General features: G+C 45.2%; 2 protein-coding genes across 2 annotated transcripts in view; one reads left to right on the top strand and one right to left on the bottom strand.

Annotated features, from left to right (window-relative positions):
* LOC311118417 (solute carrier family 35 member F3-like) overlaps positions 1-5,338 on the top strand; it is a gene marked incomplete at its 3' end in the record, with an annotated part of 64,725 nt that extends 59,387 nt beyond the window's left edge. Inside the window, exons 7-9 of the mRNA XM_084193219.1 lie at positions 3,840-4,032; positions 4,263-4,352; positions 5,100-5,338. Of these exons, the coding sequence (XP_084049345.1) occupies positions 3,840-4,032; positions 4,263-4,352; positions 5,100-5,338 (522 nt within the window). The remainder of the gene's footprint in view (positions 1-3,839; positions 4,033-4,262; positions 4,353-5,099) is intronic.
* A 3,444-nt stretch (positions 5,339-8,782) lies between these two features.
* LOC311118419 (5-hydroxytryptamine receptor 1D-like) lies at positions 8,783-17,997 on the bottom strand (the record flags this gene model as incomplete). The annotated part of the gene is made up of 5 exons (XM_084193221.1): positions 8,783-11,312; positions 11,593-11,715; positions 13,564-13,679; positions 14,649-14,809; positions 17,832-17,997. 5 exons carry the CDS (start codon positions 17,995-17,997, stop codon positions 10,046-10,048), a joined length of 1,833 nt encoding a protein of 610 aa, XP_084049347.1. The 3' UTR covers positions 8,783-10,045.
* Between the last annotated feature and the right edge of the window lie 340 nt (positions 17,998-18,337).

Raw genomic sequence — 18,337 nt, 5'->3', positions numbered from 1 at the left:
TGATTCAAATAATGAACTCATCATCAAGCTTTGATTATTTGAATCAGCTGTGTAGTGCTAGGGCAACAACCAAAATGTGCACTCCTTAGGGTCCCCAGATATATATAATGACTGCCTGTGGAGGACAGACAGACACAAAGAGGGGTTGATGGGTATATAATATGGCTGGTCTGTGGTGTCTCCTGTTCTATAATATGGCTGCTCTGTGGTGTCTCCTGTTCTATAATATGGCTGGTCTGTGGTGTCTCCTGTTCTATAATATGGCTGCTCTGTGGTGTCTCCTGTTCTATAATTTGGCTGCTCTGTGGTGTCTCCTGTTCTATAATTTGGCTGCTCTGTGGTGTCTCCTGTTCTATAATATGGCTGTTCTGTGGTGTCTCCTGTTCTATAATATGGCTGCTCTGTGGTGTCTCCTGTTCTATAATATGGCTGGTCTGTGGTGTCTCCTGTTCTATAATATGGCTGCTCTGTGGTGTCTCCTGTTCTATAATTTGGCTGCTCTGTGGTGTCTCCTGTTCTATAATATGGCTGTTCTGTGGTGTCTCCTGTTCTATAATATGGCTGCTCTGTGGTGTCTCCTGTTCTATAATATGGCTGCTCTGTGGTGTCTCCTGTTCTATAATATGGCTGCTCTGTGGTGTCTCCTGTTCTATAATATGGCTGCTCTGTGGTGTCTCCTGTTCTATAATATGGCTGGTCTGTGGTGTCTCCTGTTCTATAATATGGCTGCTCTGTGGTGTCTCCTGTTCTATAATATGGCTGCTCTGTGGTGTCTCCTGTTCTATAATATGGCTGCTCTGTGGTGCCTCCTGTTCTATAATATGGCTGTTCTGTGGTGCCTCCTGTTCTATAATATGGCTGTTCTGTGTTGTCTCCTGTTCTATAATATGGCTGGTCTGTGGTGTCCCCTGTTCTATAATATGGCTGCTCTGTGGTGTCTCCTGTTCTATAATATGGCTGTTCTGTGGTGTCTCCTGTTCTATAATATGGCTGCTCTGTGGTGTCTCCTGTTCTATAATATGGCTGTTCTGTGGTGTCTCCTGTTCTATAATATGGCTGCTCTGTGGTGTCTCCTGATCTATAATATGGCTGGTCTGTGGTGTCCCCTGTTCTATAATATGGCTGCTCTGTGGTGTCTCCTGTTCTATAATATGGCTGCTCTGTGGTGTCTCCTGTTCTATAATATGGCTGCTCTGTGGTGTCTCCTGTTCTATAATATGGCTGCTCTGTGGTGTCTCCTGTTCTATAATATGGCTGTTCTGTGGTGTCTCCTGTTCTATAATATGGCTGCTCTGTGGTGTCTCCTGATCTATAATATGGCTGGTCTGTGGTGTCCCCTGTTCTATAATATGGCTGCTCTGTGGTGTCTCCTGTTCTATAATATGGCTGCTCTGTGGTGTCTCCTGTTCTATAATATGGCTGCTCTGTGGTGTCTCCTGTTCTATAATATGGCTGTTCTGTGTTGTCTCCTGTTCTATAATATGGCTGGTCTGTGGTGTCCCCTGTTCTATAATATGGCTGCTCTGTGGTGTCTCCTGTTCTATAATATGGCTGCTCTGTGGTGTCTCCTGTTCTATAATATGGCTGCTCTGTGGTGTCTCCTGTTCTATAATATGGCTGCTCTGTGGTGTCTCCTGTTCTATAATATGGCTGCTCTGTGGTGTCTCCTGTTCTATAATATGGCTGTTCTGTGTTGTCTCCTGTTCTATAATATGGCTGGTCTGTGGTGTCCCCTGTTCTATAATATGGCTGCTCTGTGGTGTCTCCTGTTCTATAATATGGCTGCTCTGTGGTGTCTCCTGTTCTATAATATGGCTGGTCTGTGGTGTCCCCTGTTCTATAATATGGCTGTTCTGTGTTGTGTCCTGTTCTATAATATGGCTGCTCTGTGGTGTCTCCTGTTCTATAATAGGGCTGTTCTGTGTTGTCTCCTGTTCTATAATATGGCTGGTCTGTGGTGTCCCCTGTTCTATAATATGGCTGTTCTGTGGTGTCTCCTGTTCTATAATATGGCTGCTCTGTGGTGTCCCCTGTTCTATAATATGGCTGCTCTATGGTGTCTCCTGTTCTATAATATGGCTGCTCTGTGGTGTCTCCTGTTCTATAATATGGCTGCTCTGTGGTGTCTCCTGTTCTATAATATGGCTGCTCTGTGGTGCCCCCTGTTCTATAATATGGCTGCTCTGTGGTGCCTCCTGTTCTATAATATGGCTTGTCTGTGGTGTCCCCTGTTCTATAATATGGCTGCTCTGTGGTGTCTCCTGTTCTATAATATGGCTGCTCTGTGGTGTCTCCTGTTCTATAATATGGCTGCTCTGTGGTGTCTCCTGTTCTATAATATGGCTGCTCTGTGGTGTCTCCTGTTCTATAATATGGCTGCTCTGTGGTGTCTCCTGTTCTATAATATGGCTGCTCTGTGGTGTCTCCTGATCTATAATATGGCTGTTCTGTGGTTTCTCCTGTTCTATAATATGGCTGCTCTGTGGTGTCTCCTGTTCTATAATATGGCTGCTCTGTGGTGTCTCCTGTTCTATAATATGGCTGCTCTATGGTGTCTCCTGTTCTATAATATGGCTGCTCTGTGATGTCTCCTGTTCTATAATATGGCTGGTCTGTGGTGTCTCCTGTTCTATAATATGGCTGCTCTGTGGTGTCTCCTGTTCTATAATATGGCTGCTCTGTGGTGTCCCCTGTTCTATAATATGGCTGCTCTGTGGTGTCTCCTGTTCTATAATATGGCTGTTCTGTGGTGTCTCCTGTTCTATAATATGGCTGCTCTGTGGTGTCTCCTGTTCTATAATATGGCTGCTCTGTGGTGTCTCCTGTTCTATAATATGGCTGCTCTGTGGTGTCCCCTGTTCTATAATATGGCTGCTCTGTGGTGTCTCCTGTTCTATAATATGGCTGTTCTGTGGTGTCTCCTGTTCTATAATATGGCTGTTCTGTGGTGTCTCCTGTTCTATAATATGGCTGCTCTGTGGTGTCTCCTGTTCTATAATATGGCTGCTCTGTGGTGTCTCCTGTTCTATAATATGGCTGGTCTGTGGTGTCTCCTGTTCTATAATATGGCTGTTCTGTGGTGTCTCCTGTTCTATAATATGGCTGGTCTGTGGTGTCTCCTGTTCTATAATATGGCTGCTCTGTGGTGTCTCCTGTTCTATAATATGGCTGGTCTGTGGTGTCTCCTGTTCTATAATATAGCTGCTCTGTGGTGTCTCCTGTTCTATAATATGGCTGCTCTGTGTTGTCTGCTGTTCTATAATATGGCTGCTCTGTGGTGTCTCCTGTTCTATAATATGGCTGGTCTGTGTTGTCTCCTGTTCTATAATATGGCTGCTCTGTGGTGTCTCCTGTTCTATAATATGGCTGCTCTGTGGTGTCTCCTGTTCTATAATATGGCTGCTTTGTGGTGTCTCCTGTTCTATAATATGGCTGTTCTGTGGTGTCTCCTGTTCTATAATATGGCTGTTCTGTGGTGTTTCCTGTTCTATAATATGGCTGCTCTGTGGTGTCTCCTGTTCTATAATAGGGCTGCTTTGTGGTGTCTCCTGCCCTGCTCTTACAATGGCCTAATGTGGTCAATAGACAGCGGTGGCAGAGTGCCAGGCCAGAGAGATGGTTGGCAGGTACTCCCTCTCTCTTTGGTCTGCCCGCATGTTCTCGTTAAGGGGTGGAAAGGGGGGTGGATTTATGAGGTGCCTACTGTACGTGATAAATCCACTCCCTCCCTCCTCTATCTCTTTCCCTGGATCACGGTCTCTCTCTCTCTCTCTCTCTCTCTCTCTCTCTCCATCTCTTTCTATTTCTCTCCCTCTCTGTCTCTCTCTGTCTCTCCACAGGTGCTTTTTAAAATGGTCCTGGGCAGTGCCAAGTTTGGGGAGGCAGCTCTCTTTCTGACGATCGTCGGGGGCGCTAATTTTGTGTTCATCAGCTTTGTGCCAGTCATCCTGTACTTCACCCATGTGGAATACTTTGGTTCTCCTGAGGACATCCCCTGGTTATACCTCTGTGGGGTAGCAGGCCTGCTCTTTGGTAAGCACTGACTTCTGTAGATTAGTTTCAGTGTAGATACTGATGCAAAACTGCAACCAGTGTGGATACTGATGCAACCCCCCCCCCCCTTCCCGCTCACCCAAATTAATTTAGTTAATAAGCTGCATTGAAAAGTTGCCTTTTACTTGCTGACTAGTTCCTCTTTTTGACTGTGAGTAAAATAGTTGTAGTTGCTTAGTAAAGTTTGACTTGACTTTTCTCCTCCACAGCTTTCAATATCCTGGTGAACTTTGGCATAGCCATCACTTACCCCACATTAATCTCTCTGGGCATCGTCCTGAGTGTCCCTGTCAACGCCTGTAAGTCTCTGCTCCTTCTCCTCCAACTCTACTGTGTCCTTTTCTCCAGATCTTTATCCCATCCAGTGAAACAACTTCAACTCAGGCCGATTCAATTATAGGCGTTGCAGTTTTTAAAAACAATGTTACTGCGTTCGCAGAGATCCCATTCACGGTAAATGCTGCATATGTCGGCTCCATTGGAAATCGACTTTAAAAGCCGCAATGCCTATAATCCCGGCCTCAGAAGACTTCTCTTTCACTGGTTAACTTTAGTATTTACAACAGTTTTGCATGTACTGAAAATATTGCGTTCACATGTAATAATAGCTATCAGTGAATTGACAGACTTAGTCTTTGTTAGTTATATAATAGGGGAGAGTGGGGTAAGTTGAGCCATTTTTTACATTCATCATCACTCGGTCAAGGGAAATATAGTATTATTTTTAACAAAGATGTCTACATATATTTCAGGATGCTGTGTATCCCTGGAAATAATCAGAATTAATGTAAACATTACAGTTTTGAAAACATAGCTTGTACAAAAAAAAGTGATCTCTTGGCACAACTTACCCCGGGTGAAACAAGGGTTACTCAACTTCCCCCTTTGACTCAACTTCCCCCACTCTCCCCTAGTGTTGATTCACATTGTTGTGTTGTGTTGTGGACCTGTTTGTGTTACTGTTATATCAGTTATGTCAGCGTTATGTTATGAAGATCATGGGTTAACTTTTAGGTAATATAACCCCTTCTTATGTTGTGTTCCAGTGGTTGACCTGTACACGTGTGAGATCCACTTCAATGCAGTGCGTCTTATCGCTGTGTTTATCATCTGCCTGGGGTTCCTGATGTTGCTACTTCCAGAGGACTGGGACCAGTGCTTCATCCAGCTCCATGCTAAGCTGCAGAGTAAACGGGAGGAACCAGCTGAGGTGGAGTCAGGGCCCGGGTCCAGCCTTAACTGGAGCAGGAGAGCTAGGACCTCCATGTCTACCTTTACGCACTGACCACCGTTAAATGGGGAGGGATGGCTGGATGGACGGACACACACATTTTAAACAGATGGACAGAGGCATGGATGAATGAACAGATGGACAGAGGCATGGATGAATGAACAGATGGACAGAGGCATGGATGAATGAACAGATGGACAGATACTGACACACATACAGTGTACACGCACACACACACACACATAGACATTCCACCTTGGACACTTGATTGCCATGATGACCTGCATGGTCGACCTCTGCCATCAGCCCTCTATTTCACTTTCCCTCTCACTAGTTTCTCCCTGGAAACCTTTCCGTTGGTCTATCAGTCCATCTGGGGCTGCTCAAGACCCTTTCATTTCACTGCAAAAAGCACTGATATCAATGTTTGTTCATTTGTTCATTTCATAATCAACAAACAATTATTTCCTACTTGACCTCCACCATTTTAGAAGTGATCAGAGTTGGTGCATGGGCTCACGTTGATCATGTTCATTTAGCAATACCTCTAAATCATTCCATTGTACTGAGACATTTATTTGCAAACGCCTGGGAAGAGTTGCGAACTTGCCTTTGCTTTTCAAAAGACAAGGGTAGATTGACAGTTACATTTTCTGTCAGTTTAACAAACTGATGATGGACTTACTGGCTTTAACATCATGTTACCATCAACCTTCAAGATCCAAAGGAGAAGAAAGCCTTACCAGGAGAGACTGCCTGAGTTCTAGTGGCCATGTCCCTGGTGTCCTTCAGGTGTCAACTTAATGGCAAATACCTCCTTTTAGTGCACTGTAGATCTCCACGGACCAATTCCAAACAGACCCTAGCCCCTAAACCCTAGCCCCTAAACCCTAGTCCCTAAACCCTAGTCCCTAAACCCTAGCCCCTAAACCCTAGCCCCTACTACCTCAGCAGTTCATGTAGATCTGAAAGGATTAGATAGGTATAATCAGTAAGGTCATGGTTCCATATTGTCCTCTATTAGATAGGTATAATCAGTAAGGTAATGGTTCCATATTGTCCTCTATTAGATAGGTATAATCAGTAAGGTCATGGTTACATATTGTCCTCAGAATTTCCACCATATTGCTTACACCTTTTAAATTGTCTTACATCTCTACAACTGCATAGGGGGTAGGGGGCGATTTGGGATTTGACGTTAATTCACACTTTTGATGCCCTCCAGCTCAGGAGCCTGTAGATGTTAGGGTGTGAAATAATCTGTCTGGGCGTTTCACTATCAAATTGAGCCATGGAATGTCTCGCTGTCCCTCCAGCAAATGAGAAGAGCCAGAGCCATCTACAGCCATACTGATTGGCCACCTGCTGTGATACACTTCCCTCTTAGGTCAGATCTAGAGCTCCAGCTGGTTCCAGACTGACACCCTCAGATCCAGAGCTCCTGCTGGTTCCAGGGCTGACACCCTCAGATCCAGAGCTCCTGCTGGTTCCAGGGCTGACACCCTCAGATCCAGAGCTCCTGCTGGTTCCAGGGCTGACACCCTCAGATCCAGAGCTCCTGCTGGTTCCAGGGCTGACACCCTCAGATCCAGAGCTCCTGCTGGTTCCAGGGCTGACACCCTCAGATCCAGAGCTCCTGCTGGTTCCAGGGCTGACACCCTCAGATCCAGAGCTCCTGCTGATTCCAGGGCTGACACCCTCAGATCCAGAGCTCCTGCTGGTTCTAGGGCTGACACCCTCAGATCCAGAGCTCCTGCTGATTCCAGGGCTGACACCCTCAGATCCAGAGCTCCTGCTGGTTCCAGGGCTGACACCCTCAGATCCAGAGCTCCTGCTGGTTCCAGGGTTGACGCCCACTGCTCAGTTCCATGGCTTCAGTCAAGACATGCCAGACCAGCCAAAATTAACCAAGCAGCCACATTTACATTATTTCAACGTCATTTCAACCTCCTTAGCTACCACTGAGCCTCTGCTTGGATACCTGTCGGTACATTTCCCACCTTTAATGTCACCTTGTCATGAGGCAGACTTCCTATAGTGGTATACTCTGTCAGTTAGCCAGTGTTGCAGCGACACTAGCCTGGCTTCCAGTCTGTTTATGCCCTCTTGCCAACTCCTTATAGAATTGTCATGGCTTGGGAGTTGGAAAGAGCACAACCAGATCTGGGATCAGGCTAATGACACACAAAGACATATCAAACTGCAAGTGATTATCTGTAAGGGTGTTGTCTCCTGTGCAAACCTTATCCCAAGATGCACAGCCAGGGGTGGGTAGATATTGCTACTCTGTCTGTGGCATTTTGGTGGAGGCCCCATTAAGGAAGTCCCATTGAGGTCATAGGAAGATCTGCTACGGCATTTGTTGGCAGTGGTGGGATCCAGCTTTTTCTTAAAGATACTGTTTTTGTTTTCCATTGATCACGTTTCTAAGGCAAGTTAACCACTGTGAGGACTCTTCAGGGTTACTGATGAGGTAACGAACCGAGCAACATGGATGACAATGTAGGCGGGGCTTCAAACAGGAAGTGGGCGGAACCTCTGCCTTGTTGTTGCGAATGTATACATGACCAACCAACCAATCACCAACACTCACCATGTGCTATCTATCTTTTCTATTTCTACGGAGGGAGGCACCATTAGACTGGACATACCACAGCCTCACACTACAACAACAACAACCATTCTTCTTGCACTCATCCTTCTTGAACAAACTCTTTGGTGCATCTTATTTTAAAAAATGGACATGTTTTTCTATTTCTGCGTTTAGTTTGACTACTGATGTGAAGGGACAGTGAGTGACTGACATCTACAGAACAAGCATGCAGAGATGACCAGATATAGCTGAGCAGTCCTGTCCATTCACTTCACTGCCTTTTCTTTTTGTTTTGCAATAGAGTACAGGGTTGGGCTCAGTTCCATTTCAATTCAGTCAATTCTGGAAGTAAAATGAAATTCCAAATTCCAATTCTCCTCATTGAAAAGCATTGAGGAACATTGGAATTGAAGTTTGGAATTGGAGTTTCAGTCCTAAATTGGCTGAATTGTAATGGAACTGAGCCCAATCCTGAATAGAAGTACTACATCAGCACTGTTATCTCCCATTGTCATTCTTTATAATGACAATATAATAATCATATTGTATTCCTCTGGAATTATTGCTAGACATAACTGTAAACCTTTGTAAGGAATGAAGCTGACTTTTACACTGAAATAATAAATGCAACATATGATTACAGCGTGGTTTAATTAAATTAAATTATGAGGTGATTTGATAGATCAGCTAGTTTGCTGTCTTCAAGAAATGTAATCACATGTACTATATAAAAACATTATTTTTGAATACATTTATTTGTTTACTGGATTAGTATAAAATATGTATCTCACGCTGAAGTTTTTTTTTTTTTTTGCATTTGCAATTGTGTGTCTAAGAATGTGTTGAATTGTCCCTATATACCGGAAATGTGACAAGGAAAAAACTAAACAAAGGCACTAGACAGTGTAACAGATTTAATTTACAAAGGCACTAGACAGTGTAACAGATTTAATTGACAAAGGAACTAGACAGTGTAACAGATTTAATTGACAAAGGAACTAGACAGTGTAACAGATTTAATTTACAAAGGAACTAGACATTCCCATAGATTTAATTTACCAATAATAAGAAGGAAACGGCTTGCTGTATCTACAGTACAGTATTTTATCTCTTGATTTTAACATAGCTACAGTCACAACGGATGTCACTAACCTCACTCATAGGGTCAACTTGGCCTTGCAGCAATTCAGACTAGTGCGTTAAAATCATCCAAAATGTTTTGGGCAGAAAGCACTGACCCAGTCTGTCACACAGGCACTCTCAGCCTGTTGTCCCTCCAGTCAATATTTCAGCTACATACTCTTCATAGAATAATCATTTGTCTTCACATCATTACAGATCAGATGTTTGTGGATCAACCCAGTTCTGTTATGAATTAAAGGTGTGAAATGCCTAGAAGACCTCTTTATTGTCCATTGTCACCAGGGTCAATCCCAGTCAATTCAAATTAAACCAAATTCCAATTCCAAATGTTCCTAATTGAAAAGCATTGAAAAGAATTAGAATTTCAGTGTACTTCCTGAATTGACTGGAATTTAAATGGAATTGACCCCAACCCTGATTGTCACAGGGAAACGGAAATTAGGCCTAGATAAAGCGTTAACCGGCGATAGCAGACACCCGCATAGCGGATGTTTTGGCGGTGGAACTGCATTGGAGCTGTCAAATAGGTGAGCAGCTGCTTGTCTAGAAGCCACACCAGCCCCACTCACGTTAGAAGTTCAGAAAGAGAAAGTTTAGGCTATTCAGAAATAATTATGTTCAAATTGATAAAACATTAAATAAAATCATGAAGATTTCTATCATCCTAATGAAGGTGTAGATTACATCTCATATTCCAGTGTTCCAACTGGTTAACAGTAAACAAGTCTGCATGGGATTTCTGTTAATCAGACTCCGTGTCTGCTTTAGGTGTAATGCCGGGAGCCACTTGTGGATTTGAAAGTTCTAACGCAGTTCCACCTCCAACACCATCAAAACAACTGCTATGCTGATGTTGGCTAAAGTGGATCTGATTGAATAGAGCCCTTAGTCTTCTGTTTTACCCCATACCCTCTGAGAATGGAGCGCAGGGTAAGTCATAGTACAGCACCCCTGGAGGGGTTAAGTGCCTTGCTCAAGGGCACAACAGCAGGTCGATGGTTCATACAGATCTTAATCTGTTCTGACTAGCATACATCATGCTCTACCCTCAATGTGATCTGTCCATAGAAGAAGGTTGCCTGTCTGTCTGTGGTGGCTGCAGAGAACGGCAGGCTGCTGCCCTCTGGTGTCCTGGTGGGGACCTGCAGGCACTCCAACCTTCTGTTTGAACTCCTCTCCCCACCTCCTCCTACTGAGTCCTGCCACAGGGAGCAGGAGGAGGAGTATCCAGAGGAGGTGGAGAAAGAGGTGGTGCTACCGGGGCGGAACACACCACACACACGCTCCCTGGAGCTGTCCGCAAAGTTGGAGTCGACCGTGAAGACCGAAGAGCAGTAGGCCCGTCTCAGCCCGTCTCCTGCAAGTGGGTTGTGGATGTCAGACCCAGGTCCAGGACATACTAGGCCAGGATGGGGGTGGGGACACTGGGGGTGGGGATGGAGGGAAGTCAGAGTACATGGGTCACAAGGTTCACTGCTCCTCCCCTCTTCTCTGTCTCCCTCCCCCCTGGTCTTGCCTCCCCCCCTCCCCACCACGTTCCCCCCCAGGCGCGCCCTGATCTTCTGCTTCAGGCACCGCAGAGCCCCCTGGAACCGCTGACTGAGCAGAGCATACAGCAGAGGATTGATGTCTGAGTTCAACAGAACCAGCCAATAAGAGAAGGTGACGGCCGAGGGCGGGACTAAGGAGGACTGACACGCTAGGGCGGTCTCCGTGGCCTGGACTAGCGCGACGCCTATATATGGAGTCCAACACAGGAAGAAGGCAGAGATAACCAGGAAGAGACGTACAACCCCGTGGTGATGGAGGTGATGGGAGTTGGAGTTCTGGTGGGGCGGATGGGAGTGGCCATGGGGGGCGTGTTGGGTCAGGAAGGAGAAGGGTCTCCGGGATGCAGCATTGGAGCTGGAGGTAGAGCCTGGGTGGCTGGAGGTCTGTGGAGCTTCAGCAGTAGGGTCTGACCCTGCAGGAACCCCGTCCCCAACCTCTCCATGGGTCTCCGATACAAACCGCCCACTCAGATGATACACCAGCCTGGCGGTGGAAGGACCATGGGCACCCAGACACCTCGGACTAGTCCGCTCAGACGTACTCTTGGTCGGAAAGGAGGAGCTCGACATCCCACTGTTTCTCTGGAGCTGGTCCTCCAGGTTGTGGATCCTCCTGGCATGGCTCCGCGCTACACGGACAATGATGACGTAACAGAAGAGGATGACTGCAGCAGGTATGAGGAAGGACAGGGCAGCCATGAAGGACGTGTAGCTGGGACTGCTCTTCCAGTTCACCGCACAGCTGAAATTGAAATAATAGTACGTGGTGAGAGTTTACATTACAGGGACCTTATTACTGTGTAATATGTCCTGGAAGTACTGTACAGTGTAACAAGTATTGTAATTTCTCACTGTTGCACAACACTGTAAGAATGAGTCATAGCAATTATTGATACACTGTACTTACAGGAAATATTACACATTAATAAGGGCACTGCATGCTTTCATCCAAAGCAAACATACATTTTAGTGCATACATCGTTAGTATATGTGACCCCAGCGGGAATCGAACCCACACCAACCTGTACATGGGAGCCACGTAGGACACAGTACTCCAGCCCAGCAGAGGAGGACAGCTGGTCACCAGGGCTTGGAGCCAGATCCACAGTACCACAGCACACTTCCTCCACAGGGTGCAGTGGGAACTGAAATAATAATACAAAGAACTAGAAAAGTTACGTTTTCTGAAGGAAATGTCTGTACTTGATTGAACTGTTTCTAATCTAGATGTATAGTCTAATGTGATGTGGTAGGTTTAGATCTGTTTGGTCTAGATCTTCAGTTAGTAGTACAGTGCCTTCAGAAAGTGTTCACACTGTATCATTTGTCTGAATCTATTCTAGTTGGTTCAAATGTACAGTGGGGAAAAAAAGTATTTAGTCAGCCACCAATTGTGCAAGTTCTCCCACTTAAAAAGATGAGAGAGGCCTGTAATTTTCATCATAGGTACACGTCAACTATGACAGGCAAATTGAGAAAAAAAAATCCAGAAAATCACATTGTAGGATTTTTAATGAATTTATTTGCAAATTATGGTGGAAAATAAGTATTTGGTCACCTACAAACAAGCAAGATTTCTGGCTCTCACAGACCTGTAACTTCTTCTTTAAGAGGCTCCTCTGTCCTCCACTCGTTACCTGTATTAATGGCACCTGTTTGAACTTGTTATCAGTATAAAAGACACCTGTCCACAACCTCAAACAGTCACACTCCAAACTCCACTATGGCCAAGACCAAAGAGCTGTCAAAGGACACCAGAAACAAAATTGTAGACCTGCACCAGGCTGGGAAGACTGAATCTGCAATAGGTAAGCAGCTTGGTTTGAAGAAATCAACTGTGGGAGCAATTATTAGGAAATGGAAGACATACAAGACCACTGATAATCTCCCTCGATCTGGGGCTCCACGCAAGATCTCACCCCGTGGGGTCAAAATGATCACAAGAACGGTGAGCAAAAATCCCAGAACCACACGGGGGGACCTAGTGAATGACCTGCAGAGAGCTGGGACCAAAGTAACAAAGCCTACCATCAGTAACACACTACGCTGCCAGGGACTCAAATCCTGCAGTGCCAGACGTGTCCCCCTGCTTAAGCCAGTACATGTCCAGGCCCGTCTGAAGTTTGCTAGAGTGCATTTGGATGATCCAGAAGAGGATTGGGAGAATGTCATATGGTCAGATGAAACCAAAATATAACTTTTTGGTAAAAACTCAACTCGTCGTGTTTGGAGGACAAAGAATGCTGAGTTGCATCCAAAGAACACCATACCTACTGTGAAGCATGGGGGTGGAAACATCATGTTTTGGGGCTGTTTTTCTGCAAAGGGACCAGGACGACTGATCCGTGTAAAGGAAAGAATGAATGGGGCCATGTATCGTGAGATTTTGAGTGAAAACCTCCTTCCATCAGCAAGAGCATTGAAGATGAAACGTGGCTGGGTCTTTCAGCATGACAATGATCCCAAACACACCGCCCGGGCAACGAAGGAGTGGCTTCGTAAGAAGCATTTCAAGGTCCTGGAGTGACCTAGCCAGTCTCCAGATCTCAACCCCTTAGAAAATCTTTGGAGGGAGTTGAAAGTCTGTGTTGCCCAGCGACAGCCCCAAAACATCACTGCTCTAGAGGAGATCTGCATGGAGGAATGGGCCAAAATACCAGCAACAATGTGTGAAAACCTTGTGAAGACTTACAGAAAACGTTTGACCTGTGTCATTGCCAACAAAGGGTATATAACAAAGTATTGAGAATCTTTTGTTATTGACCAAATACTTATTTTCCACCATAATTTGCAAATAAATTCATTAAAAATCCTACAATGTGATTTTCTGGATATTTCTTTCTCATTTTGTCTGTCATAGTTGACGTGTACCTATGATGAAAATTACAGGCCTCTCATCTTTTTAAGTGGGAGAACTTGCACAATTGGTGGCTGACTAAATACTTTTTTTCCCCACTGTATAGTCTTGTAGTTGGTCAGGATCATTGAATTACCTGTAGCGCAGGCAGTCCATGATAGAGTGGTAGCGGTCCAGGGCGATGGCTGCCAGCGTCAGGACTGAGGCAGTACAGTAGACTGAGGAGGTGTACCCCACATACAGACACAGGTCCTAGCAGACAGAAGGTAGGGAGAAAGAGATGAACCAGTCCAGTCACTGTTATGGGACACATTTCTCACACAAAGATTATCAAATAAAGGTTTGAAAGACACACTAGTGTTATGGCAGGGGCACTCACTGACAACCCTGCTCCTGGAGAGCTACTTGCCTGACAACCCTGCTGCTGGATAGCTACCCGCCTGACAACCCTGCTCCTGGAGAGCTACCCGCCCGACAACCCTGCTCCTGGAGAGCTGCCCGACAACCCTGCTCCTGGAGAGCTACCCGCCCGACAACCCTGCTCCTGGAGAGCTACCCGCCTGACAACCCTGCTCCTGGAGAGCTACCCGCCTGACAACCCTGCTCCTGGAAAGCTACCCGCCTGACAACCCTGCTCCTGGAGAGCTACCCGCCTGACAACCCTGCTCCTGGAAAGCTACCCGCCTGACAACCCTGCTCCTGGAGAGCTACCCGCCTGCATACCCAGTAGCTCTCCATTAGGAGGGTTGCCACCCCTGGGTTATGGTACACTGCGAGTTAAAACACTTCAGATGAACTATATGACGGCTTAGAGGCACTATAACAGCAATGACACACACACTCACACACACACATAGATGAATAGAAGCCCCAGGTCAGACTTACAGTACAGTCGACCCATCCACACACATAGATGAATAGAAGCCCCAGGTCAGACTTACAGTCCAGTCAACCCATCCACACACATAGATGAATAGAAGCCCCAGGTCAGACTTACAGTACAGTCGACCCATCCACACACATAGATGAATAGAAGCCCCAGGTCAGACTTACAGTCCAGTCGACCCATCCACACACATAGATGAATAGAAGCCCCAGGTCAGACTTACAGTACAGTCGACCCATCCACACACATAGATGAATAGAAGCCCCAGGTCAGACTTACAGTCCAGTCAACCCATCCACACACATAGATTAATAGAAGCCCCAGGTTAGACTTACAGTACAGTCGACCCATCCGTTGTTCATGATGGAGAGAGCTATGAAGGGCATGACCCCAACCCCGACCAACAGGTCACTGATGGCCAGGTTCATAATGAGCACTGATGTCACGCAGTGGAAGGTCTTGGTGGCTGCCACTATCACAATCACCAGGATGTTACCTACAGACACACATCATATGACAGCATTAGTCACATGGATTTATCCTTTCCATTAAAGGGGCAATCTGCAGTTGCTACAGCCATTTTTTGATGAATAAATTAACAGTGTGAACAGCCATTTTTTGATGTATAAATTAACAGTGTGGACTCGAGTCACATGACTTGGACTCCAGTCTGTCTCCAGTCAGAAATTTGATGACTTGAGGCTAAACTTGACATAAAATAAAATAATTTGAGACTTGACTTGGGCTTGGAGCCTCAAGACTTGGGACTCGACTTGAGTCTGATGCCTTGAAATTATCTGGCCAGGGTTTGTAACGTTTTGTCACCTCTTTTGTGGCACTGAGTCTCAGTGGATTATTCTCCACGCAGACAGACACAGTAGTTTGCAAAAAACGTGCAACAGATTGCTAGTGAAACACACACATGGCCCTCTGATTGGACCAGCAAACTGTCAGTCAACACAGGTCGGGTGAGCTAGTGCTTCTCAAAGTGGCGATCGGTCGCGAGAAGGTTTTTGGTGGTCAGTGTGAACCTGAATGGGGAAAAAAACATATTTTTCATACAAATTGTTTTAATAGGCTATATAGGTATGGCCTACCATCTGTATATTTTATATGTATACCTAAGCCTATTCGATCTGGTCACCAATATAGGCCTATGGCATTACACCAAATTCCTTTCTCATAAACATCTAATCTGTGCTTCAGAACCGAAAAGTTGTGCGTGTTGACTGTTGACCAATGACCAATCAGCAGCATTGGCGCGCAAAGGTGGCTGCACATATCCAGGTAAGTGACCAAAAATCACTTGTTTCATCTTCTCCGGTTTTGCCTGGTAAAAACAGAGTATCCTACGTTTATATTATCCATATACAGTTCAGCAATCTGTTACGGACGCATCTTTGCCAGAACAATAGGCTACCTGGCAATTTCATATTTCAGATAGGCCTAGTTTGGGTGAGTTAATTAGGCTATATATGTAACCGGTGTGAAATGGCTAGCTAGTTAGCGGTGCGCGCTAGTAGCGTTTCAATCGGTGACGTCACACGCTCTGAGACCTAGAAGTAGTTGTTTCCCTTGCGCAGCAAGGGCCGCGGCTTTTGTGGAGCGACGGGTAACGGCGCTTCGAGGGTGACTGTTGTCGATGTGTGCAGAGGGTCCCTGGTTCGGGGCGAGGAGAGGGACGGAAGCAAAACTGTTACATATACAGTACATCAGTTCTGCGTACTGGCTATATGTCTTAAGATAGCTGTAACATCGCACTGCCTTTATGGGATGAATATGTAACATAGGCTCGCGAAGTAATTACGATATTTGTGAGGAAGGAAAAGGTTAGACAGACAGACCCTGCTTTCCGACCTCCACTTCATATAGCGAATGCTGAACCTCCGCTGCATACAGTTGAGAAGTGACATGATATCCCTAGTTGATATTGACTGACATGAATGACTTTCAGCTCAAAATGCAGTTGTGAAACGCAGTTTATTTCTGTGTCTTGCGTTTTGAAAATGCATAACCTCTCATGGCTGTATGAATTCTTATTTCTATGGCAATGACAGGCTCACACATTTGCGCAGAGATTGTGCTCGCGAGTGAGTGAGTGCGCGAGAGTTCGCGAGCGTTGAACCGCTCCTTTTTGGCGGTCAAAGGGCCACAAAGTTTCAGAAACAATGATCTAGCGAACAGATTGCTGATTTGCTGTACAGCTATAGGATCGGGTGCCGGCAAACGTCAAATTGTAGAGAGAGGATTGCCATAAATAAATATGCAGCTCCAAAAGAATATGAACTGTTTACTTTGCAAGCTCACCAACAATGGGCCATCAAGCAACACAATTAATAGCATAGGCCTACTGGTCTTTTGGTATGTCGAAATTGCTTTACTTATGAAGCTTGCATTTGGAATTTGTTGTTCAAATTCATTATTACATAATCAAAATGTGTTGTAGACAAAATAATGAAAATGGGTGGGTGACTGACTGACACCACCACAACTGAGATCTCTCCTAACCATGGTACCATGGTAGCCAAAATAATGGGCAACTGGCCATTTTTATACATGACCCTAAGCATGATGTTGCTTAATTAACTCAGGAACCTCACCTGTGTGGAAGCACCTGCTTTCAATACACTTTGTATCCCTCATTTACTCAAGTGTTTCCATTATTCTGGCATATACCTGTATGTACCCATTGACGCTTGAAGAATATAACTTTATAAATGCCACATTAGCTTAGTTTAACTGTCATACCCCATCAGAACCCAAAATAGAAGCTTGTTTTAATCCAATGTTTGTGAACAAAGTACATGTAAAGACATTATATAGACTCAACATGGTTACAACTATCATTTTGATCTCATGGATGGTCAGTCCTTGCATCCATAGCTACGTCGATGAATTTGAGAGTGTTTATATTTCTCCAGCCCCAGCCGTCAGCTTTGAAGAGGAACAGGGAAAACGCTAATTGCCGCATTAATTTATACAGTACGTTTTAGAGTAGGTCTACTGTAGAGGTTTCAAAGCATTTTTGTAAGAAAAGCCCTTGCTACAAAATCCATCGAAAGAATAAGGCAACATCAAAAACAATATTTAGATGCTTGTGGTGCTTTAATCGCAAACATGCCCATTATCATTCTAAAAGAAAGCTCAGCACACAGAGCGCCATCTGCCACCAATGTATAGCACCCAGCCGGGATTTGCACAGCAGGCATCACGCCAGCGTTTCCCCTTGATTGTTTTACACAGGCATAAAGGCTCTCCAAATCAGGGTTTAGGACCTCTTAAACCCAACATTTCAACTGAAACCATTCTAGGAGCCCATTTCTTGTAGGCAGAGGGGAACATAAGGGGGCAGATAATGCTACAATGAAGATCATGCATAGAACTGGAAAAGTCAGTGAAAATTAAAAAAGTGATTCGCTTTTTAGAAATGATTAAGTATATTTTCATGAGCTGTATGAAAATAAAGGTTTTCCTTGCATTTCGTTGTCGTTGCACATCTCCGTTATGATGACACACACCTGTGACTGCGCCGAGACACATCAACACCATCAGGACCTCCAGAATCAGTTTAGTTCGGGGAGACAAGTTGAGCCGTGCCTCCGCCGTCGCATTCCGGACTGAAATCCGCATCTCATCCGGTAAAGGGGCACTTGGATCCAGCCATGCGCCATCTAGCTGATCCATAGCCTACCCTCTCCTTTTTTGGTGCAATGTAGCCTAGTTGATACTTTTTGTTGACACTGGTTGGAAATAGTTTTGGACGCCAAATATCCATAGGCTATTAATTCTACACAGGGTAAACGACATACATTTTAGTGATCATGTAAATACTTTTCATTATCCATTGTTTCCGCTCCTCTACCGGTCTAGTGTCTCCGCCGAACCGCTCAGTGGTTCATTCACCTGCGCAACGTTATTCTTGATCAAAGTTGGGCGTGGCGCACCACACCTTTCGGTAGGCTACTGTGGGCTAATGTTCTTTCTGCCCTATTTGACAAATAACATGGTTTTGTAAAGAAAAACA

This window comes from Coregonus lavaretus, assembly GCF_964263955.1.
Source record: "Coregonus lavaretus genome assembly, contig: HAP1_SCAFFOLD_1328, whole genome shotgun sequence".
NCBI classification, from domain to species: domain Eukaryota; kingdom Metazoa; phylum Chordata; class Actinopteri; order Salmoniformes; family Salmonidae; genus Coregonus; species Coregonus lavaretus.
This window is presented reverse-complemented; position numbering and strand designations above follow the sequence as displayed.